We start from the raw sequence: 25132 nt of genomic DNA on the forward strand, positions 1-25132 counted from the left end.
TTTCAGAAGATAAAAGCATGATAACTGTGTAAAAATATAGTTCTAATTAGTACAAATATATCATTAACAGCCAAATTAATAATAAACATAAAAATACTTGGACTAAGTCTTTGACTAAAATTTAATTAATATTTTTACTGAACTTGTGATGAGTCTAAATTAGTGAAGTCCTATGTATCAAGCATTAAGGTCAGTTCTACCCTGGCATGTGGCTCAGTTGGTTTGCAGGTTTGATTCATGTACAGAGCATATGCCCAGGTTTTGGGTTCTATCCCCAATAGGGGGCATTCAGGAGGCAGCCAATTGATGCTTCTCTCTCATCAAGGTTTCTCTCTCTCTCCCTCTCCCTTTCCCTTCCTTCCTCCCCCCCCCCTCTCCCTTTCCCTTCCTTCCTCCCCCCCCCCTTCCTTTAAAATCAATACAAACATATTTTAAAAATAATAAGGTCAGTCCAGAACTAGAGTCTCAGTGGTTCTTAACCTATGGCTGTTGAATATATGAGATCCACATTTTGCAGAATCCTATATAATATTGTAAAAAGCTAATATGCAAATCAACCAAACAGCACTGACCACCAGGGGGCAGGTGCTCAAAAAGGAGCTGCCCCCTGGTGGTCAGTGTGCTTCCACAGGGGGCGCACCGCTCAGCCAGAAGCCCTGAGTGAGGCTCACATCTGGCGAATGCAGCTGCAGTGATGCGAGCCTCTCTTGCCTCCACAGCAGTGCTAAGTCATCCCCTGAGGGCTCCCAGACTGTGGAGGGCTCCCCCACCCCCTCCACAGTGCACGATTTTCATACACCAGGCCTCTAGTGTTCTATAAAGGATTATGAGACAGACTTTCTTTTACTTAGTTTCTTACAGATTTTTTAAATTGTAACATCAGCCCTAGCCACTTTGGCTCAGTGGATATAGCATTGGCCTGCAGACTGAAGGGTCCCAGGTTCGATTCCAGCCAAGGGCATATGCCTGGGTTGTGGGCTCAATCCCCAGTAGGGAGCATACAAGAGGTAGCCAATCAATGATTCTCTCTCATCATTGATGTTTCTAACTCTCTATCCCTCTCTCTTCCTCTCTAAAATTAATAAATATATTTTAAAAAATAAAAATAAATACATTGTAAAATCATTTGTTCATTTTCCCTACCATGGGGTATAGACTAGTTTTGAAAACCAAACTTCTGTGGCAGAGCCATTCTTGGCTAGTTCATAATGAACAGATCATATGTCAGTTTTAGCATAAACCTCTTCCAGCTTTTACGGGAGAATCCAATCCTCCAATCCCTATTAGACTGCCTTTGGCAGGCAGAGGGAACCCCATGCCTACCCCAAAACCCATGAAAGAAATTGATTCTTCTCTCACTCCATTACTCAGAAAAATATTACCAGTTCGGTGATGATTATATTAATTCAATAATATAAAATAAAGGAAGAGCTATAGTCAACATCAATTTATGCTACTGTGATTTGCTCAATAGTTATTGCAATTGGACAGAAAAAGGGGCAACGGAGGGCGGGGGGAGGGTGAGGGGGCAGAAGGGCTGGTACAGAGTAAGCATGTTTTTTACAATCATTCCTTTAGCCATACTTTTTAAGCCAGATTTTTTTTTTCTCCATTAGGGACCTGAGTTATATAACAAGCTTACCAGTTGAGCACTAAATATCATTCTATGGAGATCTGGAAAGGGTGCCTGGCACTCACTGACCCCCTGGAGGAGTCATTTTCTGAGTTCGCTGCTGTGGTTAACAGTTGCACCATCCTATTTCACAGGGGTGGCTGGAGAACACGGCCCTCCATAAAAGCTTTGCAAAGCAGGGCAGAGTGTCATCTGAACAGAGGCCAACCATGTTCAGCGGCCCTTGTAAAAGGCCAGTTTCCTTGCTTCTGTTCTCTAATCAGCATAAGCTATTCTTTGAAAGTTTGGGGGGAACATAGGGTTGACCTATTTTGGGGGGTGAAGGACTTATAATACTGAACCACCGGGTTCAAGCTTGGGTGATTTCAAAGGACAGGGCTTTGGAGACTTGGAACAACTTGTACAACTTCACCTTCACTGTGTCCACATAAACAAAGAAACCAGCCTCCCTTTCAGTCCCCATCCCACATGTGTTAAACTATAAACTCCAGTGGTTACAAATAAGAGGTCCCACAGAGTGCCCCGATGCCCCGTGAGATGGTATTGTGGACAAAAGGAGCCACATGCCAACCTGACAAGCTCAGGGGAGGCCTGCGTGGCAGTCTTGTAAACTCATAGACCTAAAATAACCACAAAAGATGGCCTGAAAGTTAAATATTTAACTACAAGCAGGTTATAGTGGATAGTCATGTCCTAGGCCGATATTTTCCCTGACAAAGACAACAAAGATCAACTTAGATCTTTCCTGAGCCCATTTGCCTTTTTGCCTCTAAGATAACATATCTGTGAGATGTCTGGGTAACTTGTAAACTCCCCCCCCCCTTTTTTTTTTTGGAGCCTCTGGGGCACAACCAAATGTGTGGGTGCCAGGGCAGATGCCTCAAATTCCTTCATTAGCATGTTAATTGTTCCTGTACCCACCTAAGTATGTGTCCATCATTCTACTTGTTATCCAATCCCAGGGCTTTCCCACCGCTTTGCTTTATCCCACCTCCTTAATCCGTCACCAATGAACTTCATGTAACCCACCTACGTCCCTCCTTTGATTGCAATGTATAAATAGAAATGTAACCTGCCATTCTTTGGAGCATTATCTGTTTCCTGGCATGATATCTGTGGACAGTTTGGCTCAAATAAACTCACTAGAATTCTTTACAGGTTTCAATGGTTTTTTTTTGTTCGTTACAACACAACCAGAAGGGAGCGCACCCCCTACCGCTACTCTCCCCTCTGTAAGAAATAGAAAGGGGAAAAAACTGTGACCAAAATGTTTGTCCCATTTAACTCAGTATCAACAGGAATGACTATGCATTTTACAGCTCCAGTTTACCAGACAGGGAGCACGAACAACAGCCAGACAGAGCAGCCAAAGCCACTGGTTTTACTCTCTGTTTTATGGGCTAAATGTAAGTTGTGACACATGGGCTAAATGTAAGATGTTGAAATGATAAGTTGTGACATTCTTTAAGGTCTTACTGGCCATTGCAGGGGCAGAATCAGGCCCAGGAGTTGTATAGGTGTGCAAATCCTTTCGGGGCAGCTTCAGATCACTGCTACAATCTATGGTGATTATAATTGGCATCAAACTGGCGAATTGTGCGCATGCCCACCGCACCCCCGCCGGCCTAAAAACACCATGGATTACCAACAAACTTGGAAAATTAATTCACTACAGTAAAGGTACAGAAGAAGCAAGTGCCAATGAAGACTTCCGAAAGTGAAATAGGTCCTGGAGGTCAGAGCTTTCTCAGTCATTTGGAAACAGAGCCGGGAGCCCAGGTCAACTCTCAGAGTAGCTGTTGCCCCCACTCCCTGTGCAGACTAGCCTAGTCCTGAACCTGATTCAATCCATTCATTCTCAGGCGCCCCGCTACTGCAGATCCAGAGACCTCATATGGCAAAAACCTGGACAGCAAACATTGGGGCTGAAGAATTGGCTGAAGTAAATGCTAGGTTTTAAATGAAAGATATGAGAAGTAAAGCAGCTACCAACACCAACTAATAAAAATTAAAAAAAAAATTAAAGTCCTAACAACGTCCTGAGGTGTTCTCAGAACAAAGCCCGAGGTATGGCGGCACCGACCAATTTGTGACAAGAGAAAAAAAAAATCAAGAAAAACAAAACAAAACACCAAAACAAAACAAACAAACAAAAAACTTAAGAGAACAGATAAGAAAATAAAAGTCGCTTTTAACAAAAATAGTGAGTGTTAGAGCACACAATCCACTGAGTACAGAAAAGGCACGCTAGCTAAGCAGGGGTCCCCTCCCCGCCCCTCCGACCTCCCAGCGGGGCCAGCTCTGGCTCTCAGCTCTCGTCCGCTCTGTTCTTGCCCCTCCGCCCACCCAACCCCGGCAGCACCGCCCGCTCCCGCTGATTGACAGCGGCTCCAGCCACTCCCAGGAGCCCGTCAACAGGGTAGCTCTCCCGGAGCCAATGAGAGCCCAGGGGCGGAGCCGGCGGCGGGGATGCGGTGCTGGTCAGGTGCTCCGCGCTGAAGTGTGTGGTGAGCGGTTGCAGGTTCAAGGGGTCCTTCAGGCTCCCGCCACCCTCCCCGCTGTCGCCCCGAATCTGAGGAAAGGGAGCCCCGTTCAGATCCTGCCTCCCGTTTCCCCAAACCGATGCGGACGGACAGGATCGCTGCGAAAGGTAAGAGTCCAGGGTGGGCATCACCCTGTTCTTTTCTTTTTTAATATATTTTATTTTTTTTAGGAGAGAGGGATAGAGAGCTAGAAACATCGATCAGCTGCCTCCTGCGCACCCCCTATCGCAACCATGGTACATGCCCTTTGACCGGAATCGAACCCGGGACCTTTCAGTCCGCAGGCCCATGCTCTATCTACTGAGCCAAATCGGTTTGGGCATCCACTCTTCTTAATGTCGATTCACCTGCTCCTCCTCCACTGCCCCACTTCTTGTTTCTTGGCGCCCCTACCCTCCAGATTCCCAAGGCTATCTGTAGGGGGAGGGTGGGGCGGGGGGGGGGGGGAGAGAAATCAGAAAGCGGCCCAGGGAATTTGGACCCAAAGCTAGGGGTTCCGCCGGCCTGTGCAGCATTTTATGCATGAAAAAAGAAAAAAATCTGAGATGTCGCTCATCCCACCCCCATCTCTCTGATTGCTCTGCGTCATGGAGGTGAGAATGTCGGTTCTGCTTTTCAAACATTCCTGTGCTTTAGACAACACTTAGCCTTTGTGTGTTTTCCTTTGTCCCGAGAAAGCAGTTCTTTCCTGCTTGCCACGGTTCCTGAATGAATTTACTTAGAGGAAAATCGGGTGTTTCCTCGCAGTTGGTTTTTTTTAGGTTTAAATTATATTTGGTTTATATTATATTAGCCTTCCTTGTGTTAGGACGGCGATGGAAAAGGGAGCAAGAGGAAGGAACCAGCACCCTCATCTACATATGTTAGTAAATATATTTGCAGTTTCTTATTGGACCTGATTTTTACTGCCCCTTCTAGAAGAGGAAACATTATTGCCATTTGAAAAATAGTTTTAAATTTTAATTTTGAATCATTGTCTGGAGCCCTATGCCTCAGACAATTTCAGTTTAACTAATTTAGTTATCTGTATGGTAAAAACATGTTTACAAAGCAAACAAAATAGAATGATTGCATCTAAAAAGAAAGCAAGTATGCCAAGAAGTTTTTATATAGCAAGGCAAGACAGGTTCGTTTTTTTGAGGTTTAAACATGTATTCAGTAATTCAAATTAGGAAGATGTCAAAGCTGAATTCAAGAGACTTCGTGGCCCAAAGTATGGTTAGATCCAATTTTTGGTGGGCTTACAAAACCTTCATGCAAGAATGGATAGGAAAAGGGGAGAACAAAAAATCCTTGCTTAATTTGCAAGCCCAATGAAAACCAACAAAATTTACATATGTATTACTTACTTAACTACATTGCCTCTTATTAGCTTTCTTGAATAAAAGCGTTTTAGCTGGCGAGGATGTGGAGAAAAGGGAACCCTAGGACACTGCTGGTGGGAATGCAGACTGGTGCGGCCATTATGGAGAACAGTATGGAGTTTCCTCAGAAAACTAAATATGGGAGTGTTATTTGACCCAGTGGTCCCACTTCTAGGAATATGTCCTAAGAAACCCGAAACACCAATCAGACAGAATGTTTGCATTCCTATGTTCATAGAAGCACAATTTACAATAGCTAAGCTCTGCAAACAGCCCTAATGCCCATCAGTAGATGAGTGGATAAAAAAAAAAAAAAAAAAAAGCTGTGGCATATTTATACCATGGAATACGATGCAGCAGTAAAAAAGATTCTCTTACCCTTTGAGACATCATGGAGGGACCTGGAGAGTATCATGCTAAGTGAAATAAGTGAGTCAGAGAAAGACAAGTATCACATGATCTCACTCATATGTGGAATCTAAGTAACAAACTGATGAACTGAGTAGATCCAGAGACATGGAAGCATGGAACAGAGTGTGGAATCTTGAGGGGAAAGGGGAGCGGGTGGGAAATAATCCAGAACATGTATGCATATGTGCATGGCCCTTGGACACAGACAATGGGGTGGGGGGGGTCTGGGGTGGGGGCGGGCCGGGCTGGAAGGGGGAAAAGGAAGATTTTTAGAAATAACATGCAGTTTAAAAGAACAACACACCAACAACCTTGGTCCAAAGAGACTATTTAATCTTATCAGTTATGAGATTAAATGTTAACAAATTTTGGCATTAGGAAGGTCAGCATCTGAATAGACACTTCTCCAATAGACTTATGAATAGATGCTCAACATCACTAATCATCAGAGAAATGCAAATTAAAACCACAATGAGATATGTCATACCTGTCAGTATGGCTTCATCAGTAAATCAAACAAGTGTTGTCAAGTATGTACAAGTATTGTGCACTGTTGGTGGAATGCAGATTGCTGCATCCACTGTAGAAAGCAGCATGGAGTTACCTCAAAAAATGAAAAATGGCCCCACTGGTGTAGCTCAGTGGTTGAGTGTCTACCTATGAACCAGGAAGTCACGGTTTGCCTTCGGGTCAGGGCACATGCCTGGGTTTTGAGATTCCTGGTTGGGGGCGGAGTGGTGTGCAGGAGGCAGCTAAACAATGATTCTCTCTCATCACAGATGTTTCTATCTATCTCCCTCTCCCTTTCTGTCTTAAATCAATAAAAATATATTGTTTAAAAAATGAAAAATAGAACTGCCTTATGACCCATCAATTCCCCTTTTGGGAATTTATCAAAGAAATCTGAAACACAAATATGAAAGAATATATGCACTTCTATGTTCATTGCAGTGTTATATATGATAATCAAGATTTTGAAGCAGCCCAAGTTTCCCTCAGTAGATGAGTGGATAAAATAGCTGTAGTGCACTAAAGCAATTGAATGATATTATTTAGTAAAAAGGAAAAAAAAATTTACCCTTTGTGATAGCATGGATAGACCTGGAGAAGGTTATGCTAAGTGAAATAAGCCAGTCAGAGAAAGACAAATACCATATAATTTCACTCATATGTGGAATTTAATTAACAAACCGGACTAACAAGCAACATAAAGACAAGTCATAGATAAAGAGCATGCAGACAGCTCTGGTATGTGTGTGTGAGGGGGTGGGGGTGTAAGTGGGGAGGGATTTGGGGTGTTAGTGGAGGAATTGAGAAAAAAAGAACTCATGCACAATATGGTGATTGCGGGGAGAAAAGGGGCAGGTGAAGGTGGAATAGGTATAGGGATAAATGGTGATTGGGGGGGAAAAAAATAAATATGGAAATACCTACTAAAATATGTTTCTGTTTATATTTAGTTTAGAATCTATTGTTTAAATAAGACTATAATTTGATTATTAATAAATGAAGATGGATTACATTTCACAAATATATTTGAATATCACAAATTTTATGTCTGTCTTCAAGAAACCAAATTAATGTATTTTCTTGTCTCTCTTGTAACATCTCTAACCATGATGAACCAAACATAAGGGTTTGGATTTGTAAAAATTTTTATATACTTACTGATTTTAGGGGGGAAGAGAGAAAGAAAGAAACATTGATTTATTGATCTACTTATTTATGCATTCATTGGTTGATTCTTGTCTGTGTCCTGATCAGGGATCAAACTTGCAACCTTGGCATATTGAGATGACATGCTAACCAACTGAACTACCCTGCCAGGGCAGGCTTTGGCTTTGGTGTGAAGGAAACACACACACATTAATAAAATACACATACACACACACACACACACACACACACACACCAGTGAATGGAGTGGCCAGATCTTATGATCTCTGAATGCATAGTAATCTGGCCACTCAGTGTATATCGTATATAATAAAAGGTTAATATGCAAATTGTCCCCTTGAGTAGGAGTTTTACCCATAGGCAGGCTGGCCAGCTGCCCATGTCCCCTCCCCCAGGCTGGCCGGACCCCATCCATGCACAAATTCATGCACTGGACCTCTAATATATATACTGAGTGGCCAGGTTATTATGCATTCAGAGATCATAACAATCTGGCCACTTAGTGTATATTTTAATGCATTATTATTGGGGTTTGCCAACAGTACTTTCTTGTTTCTAGGTTCCTATAATAGGTCTAATAATGATAAATATGTTATAGGTATTTGACTGTGAGAAGTTTGAGTCAACCTGAAACTGTTTCTGAAAAGTTATATGTAAAGTATGTCATATTTTTAAGTGATGTTAGGGAACCAATTTAAATAATTCCTTTGAGGAATGTTTTGATTCTTGATAAATTATTGGAAAGTAGAACAGTTTCTAATGCAGCTAAACTTTATTACTCAGGTCTCTTGTTTAAGATGGAGTTCTGTAACGTAATCCTTGCAGGCTGCGACTTATAACTGGGACTACTCAGCACCATCACTCTCAGTTTCTTTTGTTTGTTTTTTTAAAATATATTTTATTGATTTTTTACAGAGAGGAAGAGAGAAGAATAGAGAGAAACATCGATGAGAGAGAATCATCGGTCAGCTGCCTCTTGCACACCCCTACTGGGGATGTGCCCACAACCAAGGTACATGCCCTTGACTGGAATCGAACCTGGGACCTTTCAGTCCGCAGGCCTATGCTCTATCCACGGAGCCAAACCAGTTTCAGCCACTCTCAGTTTTGAGTAAAGAATATAAAACTAAATTAGCTTCTATGTGTTCTTTTCTTATACAGATTATCTTATGCTGAACTGATCAAGTACTTTGAAAATGACTTCAAAACTCCTCTGCGCAGCCTTCGTACTTGCTGCATTACCACTTTCAATTACATTTTCTCTCCAACCAGATCAGCAAAAGGTCCTACTAGTTTCATTTGATGGATTCCGTTGGGATTACTTATATAGAGTTCCAACGCCTCATTTTCATCATGTTATGAAACATGGTGTTCGTGTGAAGCAAGTTACTAATATTTTTATTACAAAGACCTACCCTAACCATTATACCTTGGTAACTGGCCTCTTTGCAGAGAATCATGGGGTTGTTGCAAATGACATGTTTGATCCTATGCTGAACAAATCTTTCTCCTTGGATAACATGAATATTTATGACTCTGAGTTTTGGGAAGAAGCAACACCGATATGGATCACAAATCAGAGGGCTGGACATGCCAGTGGTGCAGCCATGTGGCCCGGCACGGATGTAAAAATCCATGAGAGCTTTCCTGCTCACTACATGCCTTACAACGCGTCCGTTTCGTTTGAAGAAAGAGTTGCCAAAATTATCGAATGGTTTACATCCAAAGAGCCCATCAATCTTGGCCTTCTCTATTGGGAAGACCCCGACGACATGGGCCACCATTTGGGACCTGACAGTCCCCTCATGGGGCCTGTCATCTCAGATATTGACAACAAGTTAGGATACCTTATGCAGATGCTGAAAAAGGCAAACTTGTGGGACACTCTTAACCTGATTATCACAAGTGATCACGGGATGACCCAGTGTTCTGAGGAGAGGGTGATAGAACTCGACCAGTATCTGGATAGAGACCTCTACCTGCTGATTGACGGGTCTCCAGTAGCAGCCATCCTGCCTAAAGAAGGTGAGTCTGACTATTGGTCTGAGGCCCAGTCTGCATAAACCCAGGGCCATGGAGTGGGGAATTTTTGCTTCTGTGCCTTTAAAGTATGTTTGCCTGAGTCATGGTAATACTCTGGAATTCACTCCTTAGATTCTGGAAAAAAAACCACAAAATCTCTTTTTTGTTGTTGTTGTTATTGAACTGAACTTGCCTCACAAAGCCCAATTTATTTGACCCCAAATAAGTAGCCCACAGGGAACAATTTCCAAAGCCATGACTCCCCAAACTGGGGAGCCTCTGCTGTTATCCAGTCACTTCATTGAATATTCATGATGGAAATTTTTGTCATAGTCTGTAAGGGTGGGTGTAGGGTAGGTGTGGGCGCAGTAGTAGGTCATGCCTCTTCATGCATCCCATGTTCAGAAAATGATATCCAGGGCCCTCTCAGAAGTGGGAATTTCACTATTATAATGAGCTTAGTTGCCTTAAGTTCATAATAGATGCCTTAACCTGTTTGAGCTGGTTCTTTCCTCGAGTCCTTTAGTGGAGTCTGCAGGTGCTTACCTGGAGGCCTAGCTACTTCCTGGAAAATATGCTAATAGAATCTTTAAAATTTTTATTGAATTTATTGGTGTGACATTGGTTAATACAATTATATAGGTTTCATATGTCAATATAATACATCATCTGTGTATCAGTGGTCACCACCCAAGTCAAGTCTCCTTTCATCATCATTTATCTCCCCTTTACCCTCTTCTATTGTTCCCCTCACCTCCATTTCCTCTGGTAATCACCATACGGTTTTCTGTATTTATGAGTTGTTTTTTAATTTGCTTCGCTCTTCTCACCCAGCCCCCCAGCCACCCAACCCTCTGACAGCTGTAGGTTGCTAACAGAATATTTTATCTCCCTAAACCAACTAGCGGTATCTCTTGAAGTCTAATTTTTCACTTTTTCCCTAGAATATTGCAATTGATGCTGTCTTTAACCATTTTGGAATCATTTAATATGATGAAAGCTTCAGCCCCCTTCTCAGAGAAGTTGCAATGGGAAGATAGAAATTTCATAGAAGCCCTAAAAGCCTCTCTCTCCCTTTCTACCCCCCCTCTCCCCTTCTCTCTTCCTCTCTATCTATCCTATATAATATAATAATAAGATTATATGCAAATTGACCATCACTCCAACACACAAGATGGCTGCCCCCATGTGACCATCACTCCAACACTTCATAACTGCCCCCATAAGATGGCCAGCAGGGGAGGGCAGTTAGGGGGTGACCAAGCCTGCAGGGGAGGATAGTTGGGGGTTACCAGACCTGCAGGGGAGGGCAGTTGGAGGGCAGCAGGCCTGCAGGGGAGGGCAGTTGGGGGTTACCAGGCCAGCAGAGGAGGGGAGTGGGGAGAACCAGGCCTGCAGGGGAGGGCAGTTGGGGCAGCCAGGCCAGTAGGGGAAGGCAATTAGGGGTGACCAGGCCAACAGGGGAGGACAGTTAGGGGCAATTGGGCCAGGAGGGGAGGAATTCGTCATCGATCAGGCTGGCAGGGGAGTGGTTAGGGGGTGACCAGGTTGGCAAGCAGAAGTGGTTAGGGGCAATCAGGCAGGCAGGCAGGCAGGCAGGCAGGCAGGCAGATGAGCGATTGGGAGCCAGCAGTCCTGGATTGTGAAAGGGATCCCAGATTGGAGAGGGTGCAGGCTGGGCTGAGGGACACCCCTCCTCCTCCGTGCACCAATTTCCTGCACCGGGCCTATGGGGGGGGGGGGGTGTTCCTTACCCCAGCCTGTACCCTCTCCAGTCTGGGATCCACTGGGATGCACCGGAATCGGGCCTAAATGGGCAGTCGGACATCCCTCTCACAATCCAGGACTGCTGGCTCCCAACTGCTCACTTGCCTGTCTTCCTGATTGCCCCTAACTGCTTTTGCCTGCCAGCCTAATCACTCCCTAACCACTCCCATGCCAGCCTGATTGATGTCTAACTGCTCCCCTGCCAACCTGTTTGCCCTCAGTTTCCCTCCTCTTCTGGCCTGGTCACCCCTAACTTCCCTCCCCTGCAGGGTTGATCACTTCCAACTGCCCTCCCTTGCAGGCCTGGTGCCTCCCAACTGCCCTCCCCTGCTGGCCATCTTGTGGTGGCTATCTTGTGTCCACTTAGAGGGCAGGATCTTTGACCACATGGGGGCAGCCATCTTGTGTGTTGGAGTGATGGTCAATCTGCATATTACTCTTTTTTAGATAGGATAGAAGCCTGGTGAACGGGAGGGAGCCAGCTGGTTTGCCCTGAAGGGTGTTTGGATGAGGGTGGGGGTTCCCTTGGGGCATGGGGCAGCCTGAGCGAGGGGCCTGTAGTGGTTTGCAGGCCAGCCACATCCCCCAGCCACCCAAGTGGAGCCCTGGTATCTGGATTTTATTTACCTTCTACAATTGAAACTTCGTAGCCTGGAGCGGAGCCAAGCCCCCTGCTCACTCCATGGCTGGCAGCCATTTCTGTTTGGATTTGTTTACCTTCTATAATTGAAACTTTGTAGTCTTGAGTGGAGGCTTAGGCTGGCAAGGGCAGGAGGAAAGCTTGGGTTCCTCTGTTGCCTGGGAAACCCAAGCCTCCTTCCTGCTCTCTGTGGCTGTAGCCATCTTGGTTGAGTTTATTTGCATACTTGCTCTGATTGGCTGGTGGGCATGGCTGGTGGGTGTAGTGGAGTGATGGTTAATTTCATATTACTCTTTTATTAGGTAGGATGGCTCCTTAGTTCCTGCTTACTAGGGAAGCAGTGGAATGTAGGAATGAGGAAGCTTTGGTCAACCTGAGATTTCATATTTCTTAACTATAAGAAAGGCAAGCAATAACAAGACTTTGAACATTTAGAAATCTCTCCTCCAAGCCTCATATCAGCCCTGTCACCAAGTATTATGTCCCCAGATCACAATGTAAGACAGAGCAAGACTCAAACTAACTCCTCTGGCTTCTTCTTTATCAGGTCCTATGGTTGTGTAGGTCTCAAATGAGAGAACAGATTTGGAAAAGCTGTATACCTCCCAAATGAAAATTTTATCCCTCAGAGGGGAATTCAGAGGATCATAGGGAATGGTGAATGTTAAAATAGGCATACATGCCTGCACACAAACTTGTCAACAAATTCAATATGGAATAGCAAGTTTGTTTTTGTTTCAGAAAATCACATCAGTCCTTCAGTTTTCCTTATAAAATCGGTATGGTGTCGCCTTGTCGGGTGTGGAAGGCAGAGAGGGACCCCTACCAAATGGATGTGAATAACAAACAAAGGAGTGCAGACAGTGCCCAAGTTTACTGCATGTGAAGAATTTTTGCAAGACCTCCAGGGTTTTGAAGAACTTGTCTACTTTGCAGTCTGCTTCCCACCTTCACTTTGTCCTGCCCAGTCCTCACCCTCCATTCCTCATATTTTCTCATTTAGAGAATCTCTACCTCTGCACTCATAACGAGCAGAATGCAACCCTTTGTTTTAGTTTGGGTGTTGCAGTATTTCACGCATTGTGTGGATGTTTAAGTTATTAAGAAATCTCAAATTAGAGACTTCAGGTTCTACATAATCTCTTAATTGTATAAGGATAATTTACTTAGAACAGAAGATAATTTATTAGTCCCTATTCTCTCCACCCCCCTTTCCCACTCAAGATTCCTCAAAGGGGATGAGAATTCTAAAGTGTCTTGCCAGCTTGCTGGCTTGTGACCTCAGTAGGGTGTGTGCTTTGAATGACCTCTATTGCCATGATATTGTAGTTTGATTGTAGCAGTGGGTGTTTTGTTCTGAGTGTCTCTTCTTCTCCCTTCTCTTAAAGGTAAATTTGATGAAGTCTATGAGGCACTAGCTCATGCTCATCCTAATCTGACTGTTTACAAAAAAGAAGAGATTCCAGAAAGATGGCATTACAAGTACAACAACCGGGTTCAACCAATTATAGCAGTGGCTGACGAAGGGTGGTACATTTTACAAAATAAGTCGGAAGGCCTTATGTGTGAGTATGTTACAATTGTTTCTTCCCATTCTGCATCACTGTGTGCTAAAGTGGATGTGATGGATAATACATCACTTTATTTGCTGGTTGAATAACTAGCTGGTTATATGACCAACTCTTGGGGCTTTGAAAAGTGGTAACCTCCTAAAAATGAAACATTTATTCTCTTGAAGCCAGACTAAAAATATTCACAGTGACCTCTACTGCTAATTATAAACATGATGTTCCAGCCGAGACCGGTTTGGCTCAATGGATAGAGCGTCGGCTTGGGGACTGAAAGGTCCCGGGTTCGATTCCGGTCAAGGGCATGTACCTTGGTTGCGGGCATATCCCCAGTAGGGGGTGTGCAAGAGGCAGCTGACTGATGACTCTCATCGATGTTTCTAACTCTCTATCTCTCTTCCTTCCTCTCTGTACAAAAATCAATAAAATATATTTAAAAAATAAATAAATAAACAAATAAACATGATGTTCCAGAGAAAAACATTAACTGAAATGTAATTGAAATATTTTCTCTGTTTTATATACTAGTTTGATTAGAATTTTTTAATTGATTTTAGAGGGAGAATGGAAGGGGAAGAAAGAGAGAAATTTGTTGTTCCACTTATTTATGCATTCGTGGGTTGATTCTTGTATGTGTCCTGACCCGGGATTGTTCTTGCAGCCCTGGCATATTGGGGTTATGCTCTAACCATCTGAGCTACCTGGGCCAAGAATTTAAACTCTACTTTTTTTATTTACAATTATCAGCTTTCTAGTATTTTCTTTCCTTCTTTCTGATACTACCAAATGTAGGCCAACTTTGCTTTATACATTGGAAACATTTCTAAAAAGAATTCAATGTGTCATGTAAAATAATATATCAAGATGTGTTTTCCTAATACCTCATGATATAATTTTGGAGCTATTGCCACTGAATAAATTCAGAATATAATGAAAGTTCCATTTAAATTCAAATATGCAAAATAAGACACTTTCTGCCATCCTTAATGTCAAATTTTCTCTTTTTATATTGCTTTAACAAGCTAGCCAAATGGAAAAGCCATCCACAGAATTTTACTCATCTCCGTGGTGTCTGTCATTTGCAATTTGCTCTTAAGCTCCCTGCTCTTTTCTGTCTCTGCTTTGTATCACCAGTCACTGACCCCTAAAGATTAAAATCCCCCAGTTCCTTTGCGAACTGGTTTCTGGTTAGGTTTGTCCAATAGAACACCCTGACAGGAGTTTGGAAGCCAGTGTATTTGTTCCCTAATCTCTGCCTCAGGCTTTATCTCTAACAATGGGTTCATTTCCTTTGTGATCCCAGCTCCCAACTATCTCTGTGATCTCAGCTCTGAATTAGTAGCCCTGACTTTTGGGCTCTGGTAAAACTATCTCTTCCTCTGTCCCTCCATCCCTGAGCCCTGGAGGAGGTTCCTCTGCCTAACACTGGATAACCTCACCATCTCATATTTGCTTCTTAGCTCTTCACACTTTTATAATTGGTCCCCATCTTAAACCTCCTCTGCTGGACTACCTGGCATGGGCTTCCTGCTGGATCTCTATATTAGCATGCACTCCTGATCAGTTATCAGTTCACTGGGATTTGTTTCTACTCCGTTACTTGAATGTTGAAGGATCCACATTGTGCCAAACGATCTAGAGATGCTGTTTGGGTTATTGGTCCTTTATATATATATATAACAGATGTACAAAAATGGCCCTTTAGGTAGAAATAGGTTCCTGTCATTTTTATTGATGAAAATAAAAGAAGTTGCCTGTCAATGGCACTTGTATACATAATTCATAATGCCGTTCTATAATTTGTACATGTACATGGTAACTGGTTCTTAAAACCGGTTTTACATACAGATAAAGATCTGTAAACCAATATTTAATTACATGACAGGGATCATTTTAAGAAGGCCTTTAAAAATAATTTATTTGGCCTTTATATGTTTAGATATTCTGTAGTGTGCAGTTAGTGCTTATGTTAGAAGGGTTGCTCAAAATTTGGCAGTTAACATGAATTTAAAATTCTCTGGAAATATGGTTTGGTGAACTACAATTAACACAATAGATTGATCACACCTATTTTTGACCTTAATAATGTTCCTATTTATAATAAATTGTGACCATTTACTCAACAAAATAATTAAATATTGACCACTACAGTTCTTCTCAGCTGGAGTTCTACAAGAGATTAAGCCTATATGTTCAAAAGCAGAGGTCCTCAAAGTGCGTTCCCTGTACCCGCAGCATCCACATTGCCTGCAAATTTGTTAGAAAAGCAGACTTTGGACTCAACCCAGACCTGCTGAGTTAGAAACTGTAAGGGCATAGCCCAGCAATCTGTGTTTTTACACGTCGTCCCTGGGAGTCTCAGTTTACATTGAAGTTGGAGAACCACTGCCCTTAAGCATCCATTATTAAATATTACCTACTGGACCAAGCATTGATGGTAAGGCTTCCACTATAGACAAAGCCCCTATACAGGGAAAGATTTTGTGAGTCATAATGATTTCATTTCAAATCTGATTTTCTAATAAATGGGATATGAGAATATTACCTTTGTCTCCATGACTGAGAGTCTAGATCCCAACTTCTTACAGAAATAAACAGAACAATCATCTGATCAGTCACAAATTCTATAATGGCATACTTCCCAATGTTGATGTTATCAGCTCAGTAGAATAGCATAGTTTGCCCTGTCAAATGATTACAGATGATTACATAAAGCCAGCATTATTTTTACTTGAGTAAACACAAGAGAACCATGGCATTTAGAAAGACTTCTTTTGGTGGATTTGGAATTGCTCTAAGCTGATGACTAAGGGATCAGTTTGTGACTTTCAGAACAATTAATTTAAGATTTCTTTTTTAAAAATGTTGTGTTCCTGTTTACATATTTCCTTATAGTAATATAGGTATAGAGACTGATTTGCAAGTCATTGTCCTCACCACCTTTAAAATAAAGCCAGTTAGTTTTCTTAGGTTGCCATCTTATCAACAGCAGCTCCTTCTCCTTTGCACCCTGATACCATGCTAATAAGCACAAGTGCCTTTAAAATGCAGATTTTATCCCTGGCCGGTGTGGCTCAGTGATTAGAGCATCAGCCCACACACCAAAGAAAGGGTCATGGGTTCTGTTCCTGATCAAGGGCATGTGCCTGGGTTGCAGGTTCAATCCCTAGTCTCAGCTGGGGCACATAAGGCAGTTGATGTATCTCTCTCTCTCTCTCTCTCTCTCTCTCTGGAATTACTGGAGGGAGCACTTTGTAATCTAAATGAAAGCCCAGCCACTATGCTGCACACCCGAAACTGATACAAAAAAGGTGTTGAATGCAAACTATATTTGCAAAATAAAATAAAAAATGCCATTCACAAAAATAAAGTAAACCATAAAGTGCAGCTTTTATTATGCAAGTTTTCATCCTGGAGTTCAGTATCCCTTGGTAAGTCAGAAGACTCAAATTTTGGCTTTACTTGTATCCATACTTAGGCACACAGTACTAAGTTAGATCCTGATCTGAACTCGAAAGTAAAAAATTTACCCTCAAGTCCTGACTGGTTTTTCTGCAGTGGATTGAAAGTGTAACTAGAGGTTTGATTTTTGCGGTGTGTTTTTCTCTATCTCTTGCTTTTCTTGTTTTGTTAGTAATTGTGAATTTATTATCTTCATGTCTAAAAGCACCTTTATCTTTGACCTTTATAGCAATCATTAGAACATAGTAGGTACCTAACAAGTAGTTTACCTGCCACCAAAAAATAAATAAAAATCAGTTTCACTTTCTCTTCACTTGGCTCAGTTTTGCTCTTTACCCTTCATTCTCTGCTGCTCAAGGTCACCCCTGCTGCTCAAGGTCGTACTGGCCTGAGAAAGCTGCCTTTTTATTTCCCAAAGTGATGTGGACAACAGCAAAAATTGTTCGTACAAGACTATTTTAAAAGTCAAATTGGATAAAGTTTGCATTTACTTGCTCAGACTTTGACAGTGCCACAATTATTTCCATTTGAATGCCTGCTGGTTGGCTAACATTTTCATGCATTTTATCTTCACAGTAGGCAACCACGGTTATGACAATGCGCTAGCAGAAATGCATCCAATATTTTTAGCCCACGGTCCTGCCTTCAGAAAGAATTTCACAAAAGAAGCTATGAGCTCCACAGATCTGTACCCACTGCTCTGCCACCTCCTCAGCATCCCCGCCATGCCACACAACGGCTCCCTCAGGCGCGTCCAGGATCTGCTCAGTTCCACAACTCCAAGGAGAATGGCTCACACACAGAGCCCTCCACCCCACCGTGGCCATGGCAAGCCAGGAGAACGCGAGCAAGAGTCAAATGCTTATTTCATAGGGGTCACTCTCGGTAGCATTATAGTTATTGTATTTTTTATAATTTTCTTTAAACATTTAATTCTCAGTCAAATACCTGCCTTACCATCTATGCAGGGTGAAATAGCTCAACCGTTATTACAAGCCTGATGATACTTAGAAGTGGAGATTGAGCAATCATGTCAGTGTTTAAAGGTTTCAAATTCTAGGAAACCACCTTGAGACATAAGCAGTTACATACATATGCAGGCACAGTCTTTCTCACACATACACACACACACACACACACACACACACACACACACACACAGATGGACCAAAATACACATACTTGCAAAGAAATTGAAAACTGTTGAAAATTAAATGGGACTACCTTTGTGTATTGGATTCCAGATGTGGAAAAGTATGTTTCCATTATCCTGTCTGGCGTAGGCAGAGAGAAGATCCTGCTTTATTTGGACTTGGCACATATAATGTATATATTTAGCAACTTTGCACTGTTTAAAGTACTTTATATGTTGCACTTTAAGTTTCAGTCCTGATGGGTACTTTTATGGGAAATGCACTTTTTTTGAAAATTATGTCTTATAACTTGGTTGTAAAAGACAACTTTTTAACCCGTGTCACAGAATACTTGTCATTCAGACTGAATGAAGTTTCGGATCACTCCCTAATAATGTGGAAATGTACTTAAATTTAGTTTGCTGGAAAGCAAGAAGAAATTGAAAACTGTTGAAAATTAAATGGGACTACCTTTGTGTATTGGATTTTGGAGAGACTGCGTTCCTATCAGCGGAATGTACCTGGACATTCATTGTCCTATTTCTTTCCAAAGGACTTGGGTTTTTGTTTTATTTCCCCCTCCAAAAAAAATAAATAAATAAATAAAATAAATCAATTACTGATAGATTAGTACTAAATATATTATTTGTCATAAAATTCATTGTTGCTATTCCCTGATTGGTCATTTTACTCTAATGTTTTAGAACACTGTGAATATCCATTCCCTTCCCTTTGGTCCGGCACTGGTCCAAGTATTAGAGATGTGCATCAGCTCAGCAATGTTTTCTCTTGTTCTATAATTATTTGCTTGTTTGGAAACTAAATCATTAATTACATTAAAATCAAATTAGAGAAAACCATGTTTGTTTTATTCCTGGTAACCCATAGTAACAGAGCACAAGCATCTTTTAGATGTGAATATTTGAGGATGCAGAATTAGCCTAAACTCTGTTAGGTAAAATGTATGGGCCCTAGAAAATATTGTGATTTCCTGTGTAAATATACACCAAATGGCTAAATAGGAAAAATGGGAAATGTATTTCAGAAGGAAAAAAAGGATACATTAGATGGAGAGAACAAAAGTAGCAGAGTTAAAAATACAATTGAATTTAAGTGCTTTGTAAAATGAGGTGGGAGGATTATTTCTTAGTGACAATAAAAAATGTTAGCACCTAATTCTCATTTCATTATAGAACCTCTTAAAGGGATAGAATAGAATCAGTGGAAATGTACCATAGATTTAAAAGCTAAGAAGTTAAATGGTAGGTAACAAACTCAAGACGTCTAAACTACAGATTAAAGATCTTAGAAAAGAAATAAGACAGGTCAGGATGGCTCACTTTGCATTGTTACTATGAACTTACCTGCATTACTGAGATGCCCATATAACAACTGAAAGAAATTGGTATGTTTAAAAGCATTACTCCTCAAGGGCTGTCTGTACATTGAATCAGTATCATTAAACTCACTGTAGAAAGTGCCATTAACCTTCGTAGTAAGAAGAAAGTAAATTCTGTAACTTTGATGAAATTACTAGAATTCTGGTGGAAGATTTGATTATTGTTTCTTTTATTTACAGGTACTTATTGTTCTGTAAAATATCAGCAGGAGTTTACTTGAAGGAAAATAAAATTTTAGTTTGCTGTGAAAAATCTAGTCATCATCATCTTTGATAACTATTTGTTTTTGGTTTTACCTGCATGTCTTCATGGTCATACTTTATAAACAGTTAACAAAAATTAGTAGAAATGAAATTTAGACTAGTTAACTAATTGTAAATAAGATTCTTTAACAGGTCAGAGGGATGGAGTGCCTTCACCTCACCAGTTTTACTCAACATCCTTCATCAGCTGTTTCTTAAATATATATATATTTCGCTGGGACCGGTTTGGCTCAGTGGATAGAGCGTCGGCCTGCGGACTGAAGGGTCCCGGGTTCGATTCTGGTCAGGGGCATGTACCTTGGTTGCGGGCACATCCCCAGTGGGGGGTGTGCAAGGGGCAGCTGATCGATGATTCTCTCTCATTGATGTTTCTAACTCTCTGTCCCTCTTTCTTCCTCTCTGTGAAAAATCAATAAAATATATTAAATATATATATAAATGAAGACAAAGCCTATATATATATATATATTTCTATCGATTTCAGAGAGGAAGGGAGAGAAATAGAAACATCAATGATGAGAGAGAATCATTGATTGGATGCCTCCTGCATGCCCCCTACTGGGGATTGAGCCCACAACCCTGGCATGTGACCACACCGAAGGTCAAACAGTGACCTTCTGGCTCATAAGTCGATGCTCAAGCACTGAGCCACACCAAATGGGCATCAACTCTTCTTTTTGTTATACCATTTGAAATACTTCATTTTCTAAGCCTTAGCTCTTTTACTTAATTTTTTTACACATTGAAAGTTTTTATTTGTCTGAGGTTCGTGCTCTGTTTCTTTGTAATATGTATTGCTCTTTAACTTTTTATTGAAGTAAAACTCAAAACATATAAGTAAATAATAAATGTTGCCAATTTTAGTAAGTGAACAAATTAATGTAACTTCATTATAGAAAAGAAATAGAAGGTGGAAAATGACTAGCCCTCCACAGAGACCCTCTTGGGACCCAATCTACCTTTCTCCCTCTGCCTGAGGCAACACTGTTGGAACACAATAGAATACTTTCCCCTGTTTATAAATTTTACCTAAGTGGAATCATCCAATATATATTCATTTTTGTTTGGCTTTTTCCACTCAAGATTTTATGAGAATCATCCATGTTTTGTGTGTAGCAGTAGTTTATTTTCATTGTTTCACATGAAATCACATGAATATACAACACTATATATTGTTTTTGGATATTTGAACCATTTCCTATTTGATATTACTATGAGTACTGCTGCTATGAGCATTCTTTTCCGTCATTTGGTGAATATATGTATACATTTTTTTATTGAATATATTATATGAATCTACTGTTGAACCTGAGTTTTTTCCCATTATTAGAGTCTGAGACAAAGGCTTATTATGTCGACAATTTATTTGTAAAGTGATCCCAAGAAATGAGAGAGGGACAGAGAGTAAAGGAGAAATGAAGACAAAGCCTATATAAGCGTAAGTTAGAGAACTGGTATGAGTGCGCAATCCCACAGGTCTTCAGAGGAACCGTAGGAAATGTACCTCGGAATTGACCGCGTGGGGAATGGGGGAGGAAAGCAAAGCATTTACCCATTGGCCTCCAATCCCACTTGCTGAGTAGTTCATGGGTATAACTCCAGTATATCTGAGTAGTTCATGCACAAATGCCGAATGTGATCTCGTAGGCACCCAATGCCATCGTGCCTGTGCCCTGAAGAAAGAGGCTAAGCATTGTTAAGTTGCATCTGTGGGAAGTTGGTCTAAATCAAGATGAAACTGGAGTAAAGGGTGAGTTGAGTAAATTTGAGGTGATATACAAAAGATGTCTAATACATTCACATGTATATGGATTCTTCATTTTAACAAAGGTCGTCTCTTCTGTTCATCTATTTGTCTATCCTTGTATCAACACCCTAGTTTTGTTATAACTTTATGATAGTTCTTGACATCACAGAGAGTGAGTCCTCTAACTTTATTTTAACTCAATATTGTCTTGACCCTTCATGTTTCTACAAATTTTTGAGTCAGCTTATACAACTCCATAAAAAATAAAACCCTGCTCGAAATGCTTAGATGCAATGACAAATTTGAGAATTGCCATCTTTACAATATTGAATCTTCCAAACTATAAACCTGATATAGCTTTCTGGGTTTTTTGTTTGTTGTTTTGTCTTCTTTAATTCTTATTTTTTTTTTTTGTCTTTCTTAATTCTTCTCATTGCTATAATTTCTTGTGCAAAAATTCTGTATGCATTTTGACTTCTTAGAGATTTCATGCTTAATGATACCAGATTTAAGTTTTCGTTTTTTTGTTTTCTGATATACAAATACACTTGATTTTTACACATTGACTGACCTTATATACAGCAATTTTGTTAAGCTCACTTTTACTTTATCTGATTCCTTTGGGTTTTCTATATATGCAATTGACTCATCTATAAATATGACAGTTTTATTATTTTTCAGTTATTTTATTTCTTGTCTTACTGCACTTGCTTGGACCTCCAGTGGAATATTAAATAGGAGTGTTTGGAGTGGACAGCTTTGGCTTGTTCCTGATTTTGGAGAAAAAACGTTTACTATTTCATCATTCAGTCCATTAGGTGTGGGTTTATGCTATTAAAAATTATAATTCTGTATGATATTATTGAAAATTTGTGGCAAAAAGATGTGATATTATATGTGGCTATATATATATATATATATATATACATATATATATATATAATATATAAATGTATGTGTGTGTTAATTATCAACTTTAAGTTCCCTTCTATTCCAAATTTTTTGAGTTATTTTGTTTTGAATAATAAACAGCTGGCAAATTTTGCCAAATGCTTTTCCCACATTTATTAACACAACCATATTTTTCTTTTCCCTATTAATATAAATAACATTGATTTTCAAATATCAATGTACATTTCTGGGATAAATTCCATTTGTTCATGTGTATTTACCTTTTGAAATACTGCTAAATTTAATTAGATAATATTTCATTGAGGAATTTTTGTTCATAGGGGTTGCCTATGTTGTTTTTTAAATTTTTGTCAGATTTTGGTAATGGTGTTACACTAGCCTCATTAAACCAGTTAGGATGTGTTTTTTTCTCTGTTTTCTGTAAAAGTTTATAAAAAGCATTTCTGCCTTAAATGTGATATAACTAATCAGTAAAACCACCTGGAGTTGGAATTTTCTTTATAGGGCTGTTATAACAAACTGATTTGTGATAGATATGACTATTAAATTAGCCATTTGATTTTGTATCATTTTGATAAGTTGTATTTTTTGAGAAATTTGCCATTTTATCCAAATATTTATTGCCATATTCCTTTAAATCTTTTATATATATACAGTTCAGTAGTGATGGCCCCACTTGTATTACTGATATTGCTCATTTGTGTTAGCTCCTTTTTTGTTCTTAGTCACTTTTTAAAGAGGCTTATCAATTTATTATTTTAAAAAACAAAATTTGGATTTATTAATTTTATTTTGCTTTTCTATTTCATTGATTCTTTTTTTCTTCTTCCACTCACTTTGGACTTTCTACATCAAAAACAGGCAATCAAGGCTATAAATTTCCCCCTAAGTACTGCGTTAGCTGCAAACTACAGACTTTGATTTATCATTCAACTCAGTTTAATATATTCTCATTTGATTTATATTTAAAAGTATATTAACTTCTAAATATTTAAGATTTTTCTTTTTTTTCTTTTTTTTTTTTAAATCAGAAACATAGTGGACCTAAGTAATTTATTTTTACCACTTTTGAAATGTTACTGAACTCTTCCAGAGTAAAGGAAGTATATTTTATTCTTTATTTATATACTGTTTTAAATGTTATACACTTAATCTTGGGTTTAAAAAAATCTGTAATGAATGCTTATGAGAACTTATACAATATTACTAAATCATCAAAATCTGTTACAATATGTATATTGTGCATGGTGACAAAAAATAACAATGAGGTTGGATTCTATACTTAGTAATACAAAAAAATGTTTTGGTAAATTTTATTCAGATACATTTTAAAATCAGGGTCATTAACTATGAATTCAAACAATAAATCAAAATACATTTTACTTCAACTTAAGGCACTATATTACAATTTTTTTAAAGCACATTATGTCATTTTATTTACACACTATTTTAAGAATTGACAATAGACACTTCTCATCTCATCTTTGTCCTTCATTTGTAGCTTTACATATTCACAATGAAGTAAAAACCTCCAAATAAAAGAAATTAAATGCATTCACCCTTAAAGCTTACCAGATACAGGCTAGAAAGATAGAAACCCAAGGTTAATGCAAAGGCATTTTTAATCCTTTAATGTTCCAAACATTTATCTTTAACTTCTTAGATCAAGCTTAATGGAACAATAACACAAAGCCTATAGTACAGAGCATGGACTAGAGAACCTGCATGTTATTGACAACAGAACTGTCCCTGTTATAAGTTAATGTACTTATTCTGAATTTACTCACTGAATAAAAAAAAAAACACCTAATAAAAATTATCCTATTACCTTGAGTATTGTCATAAACAGTTAAATGTCGTAAACAGCCAAATACTTTCTATTACCCAGGAAACATCAAGGTATATTTGTCAATTACATAACAAAATACATAAAAACCTTACTGTAAAAGCCTAGCTTTACTAAAAGATTTTTTCAGTGTATTGGAGGATCATTAGCTTTAACAGCAATATTATAAATACAAATGAATTAACACAGAGTTCAATATAATAATACATAAACACCTCTTTGATTAAATTCTATTCATGAATATATATATATATATATATATAAAGTTTATAATTTCAATTAAAGTTAATATTTTGAGACTGATAAGACAAATAGGTAAATGTCTTTTGAACAGGGGGTAAGACATAGACAGCATCCCTTCTTATTTCATCCTATATAAAATCTATTCCGTTTGGATGCCACGTAAGTTCACTGAAAATCATACCTCCTATCAAGCTAATGCAGTCACTAAGACTCACCATTCTAAGTAGCAAAGACTACTCAAATAGTATAAAATACTCTCCTACTATTTTTAAAATGTCCAGGGCTTCAAATGTGACTGTTCTATTCTTTGTTATTTTTTAATGGCAATTGAAGTAGAAAAGAAAATTTTGTATTATTTCATTCAAATCAACTATTACCTTTAAGATAACTTTTATGTGAGGAAAAACTTCAGAAATAAAATGTGTCAAAAAGCAAAATTAGCCCTACTGGCTTTATTGCACTTATGTATTATGTTGTTACTACAGTCAACTTATGATTACT

At 39.5% G+C, this 25132-nt stretch overlaps 1 protein-coding gene across 3 annotated transcripts; it reads left to right on the plus strand.

Annotated features, from left to right (window-relative positions):
• Nucleotides 1–4083: 4083 nt before the first annotated feature.
• ENPP5 (ectonucleotide pyrophosphatase/phosphodiesterase family member 5) lies at nucleotides 4084–18274 on the plus strand. Of its 3 annotated transcripts, none has more exons than XM_036415100.2 (4): nucleotides 4084–4280; nucleotides 8788–9653; nucleotides 13446–13622; nucleotides 17664–18274. In XM_036415100.2, exons 2-4 carry the CDS (start codon nucleotides 8825–8827, stop codon nucleotides 18086–18088), a joined length of 1431 nt encoding a protein of 476 aa, XP_036270993.1. In that variant the 5' UTR covers nucleotides 4084–4280; nucleotides 8788–8824; the 3' UTR covers nucleotides 18089–18274. The 3 variants fall into 3 exon arrangements, with proteins under 3 accessions (XP_036270993.1, XP_045428870.1, XP_045428871.1); XM_045572914.1 differs by having other exon boundaries at nucleotides 4085–4283; nucleotides 8790–9653; XM_045572915.1 differs by lacking the exon at nucleotides 4084–4280 and adding an exon at nucleotides 4749–4769 and having other exon boundaries at nucleotides 8790–9653.
• Nucleotides 18275–25132: the final 6858 nt, after the last annotated feature.

This window comes from Pipistrellus kuhlii, unplaced genomic scaffold (genome assembly GCF_014108245.1).
Source record: "Pipistrellus kuhlii isolate mPipKuh1 unplaced genomic scaffold, mPipKuh1.p scaffold_m20_p_5, whole genome shotgun sequence".
Taxonomy (NCBI): Eukaryota; Metazoa; Chordata; class Mammalia; order Chiroptera; family Vespertilionidae; genus Pipistrellus; species Pipistrellus kuhlii.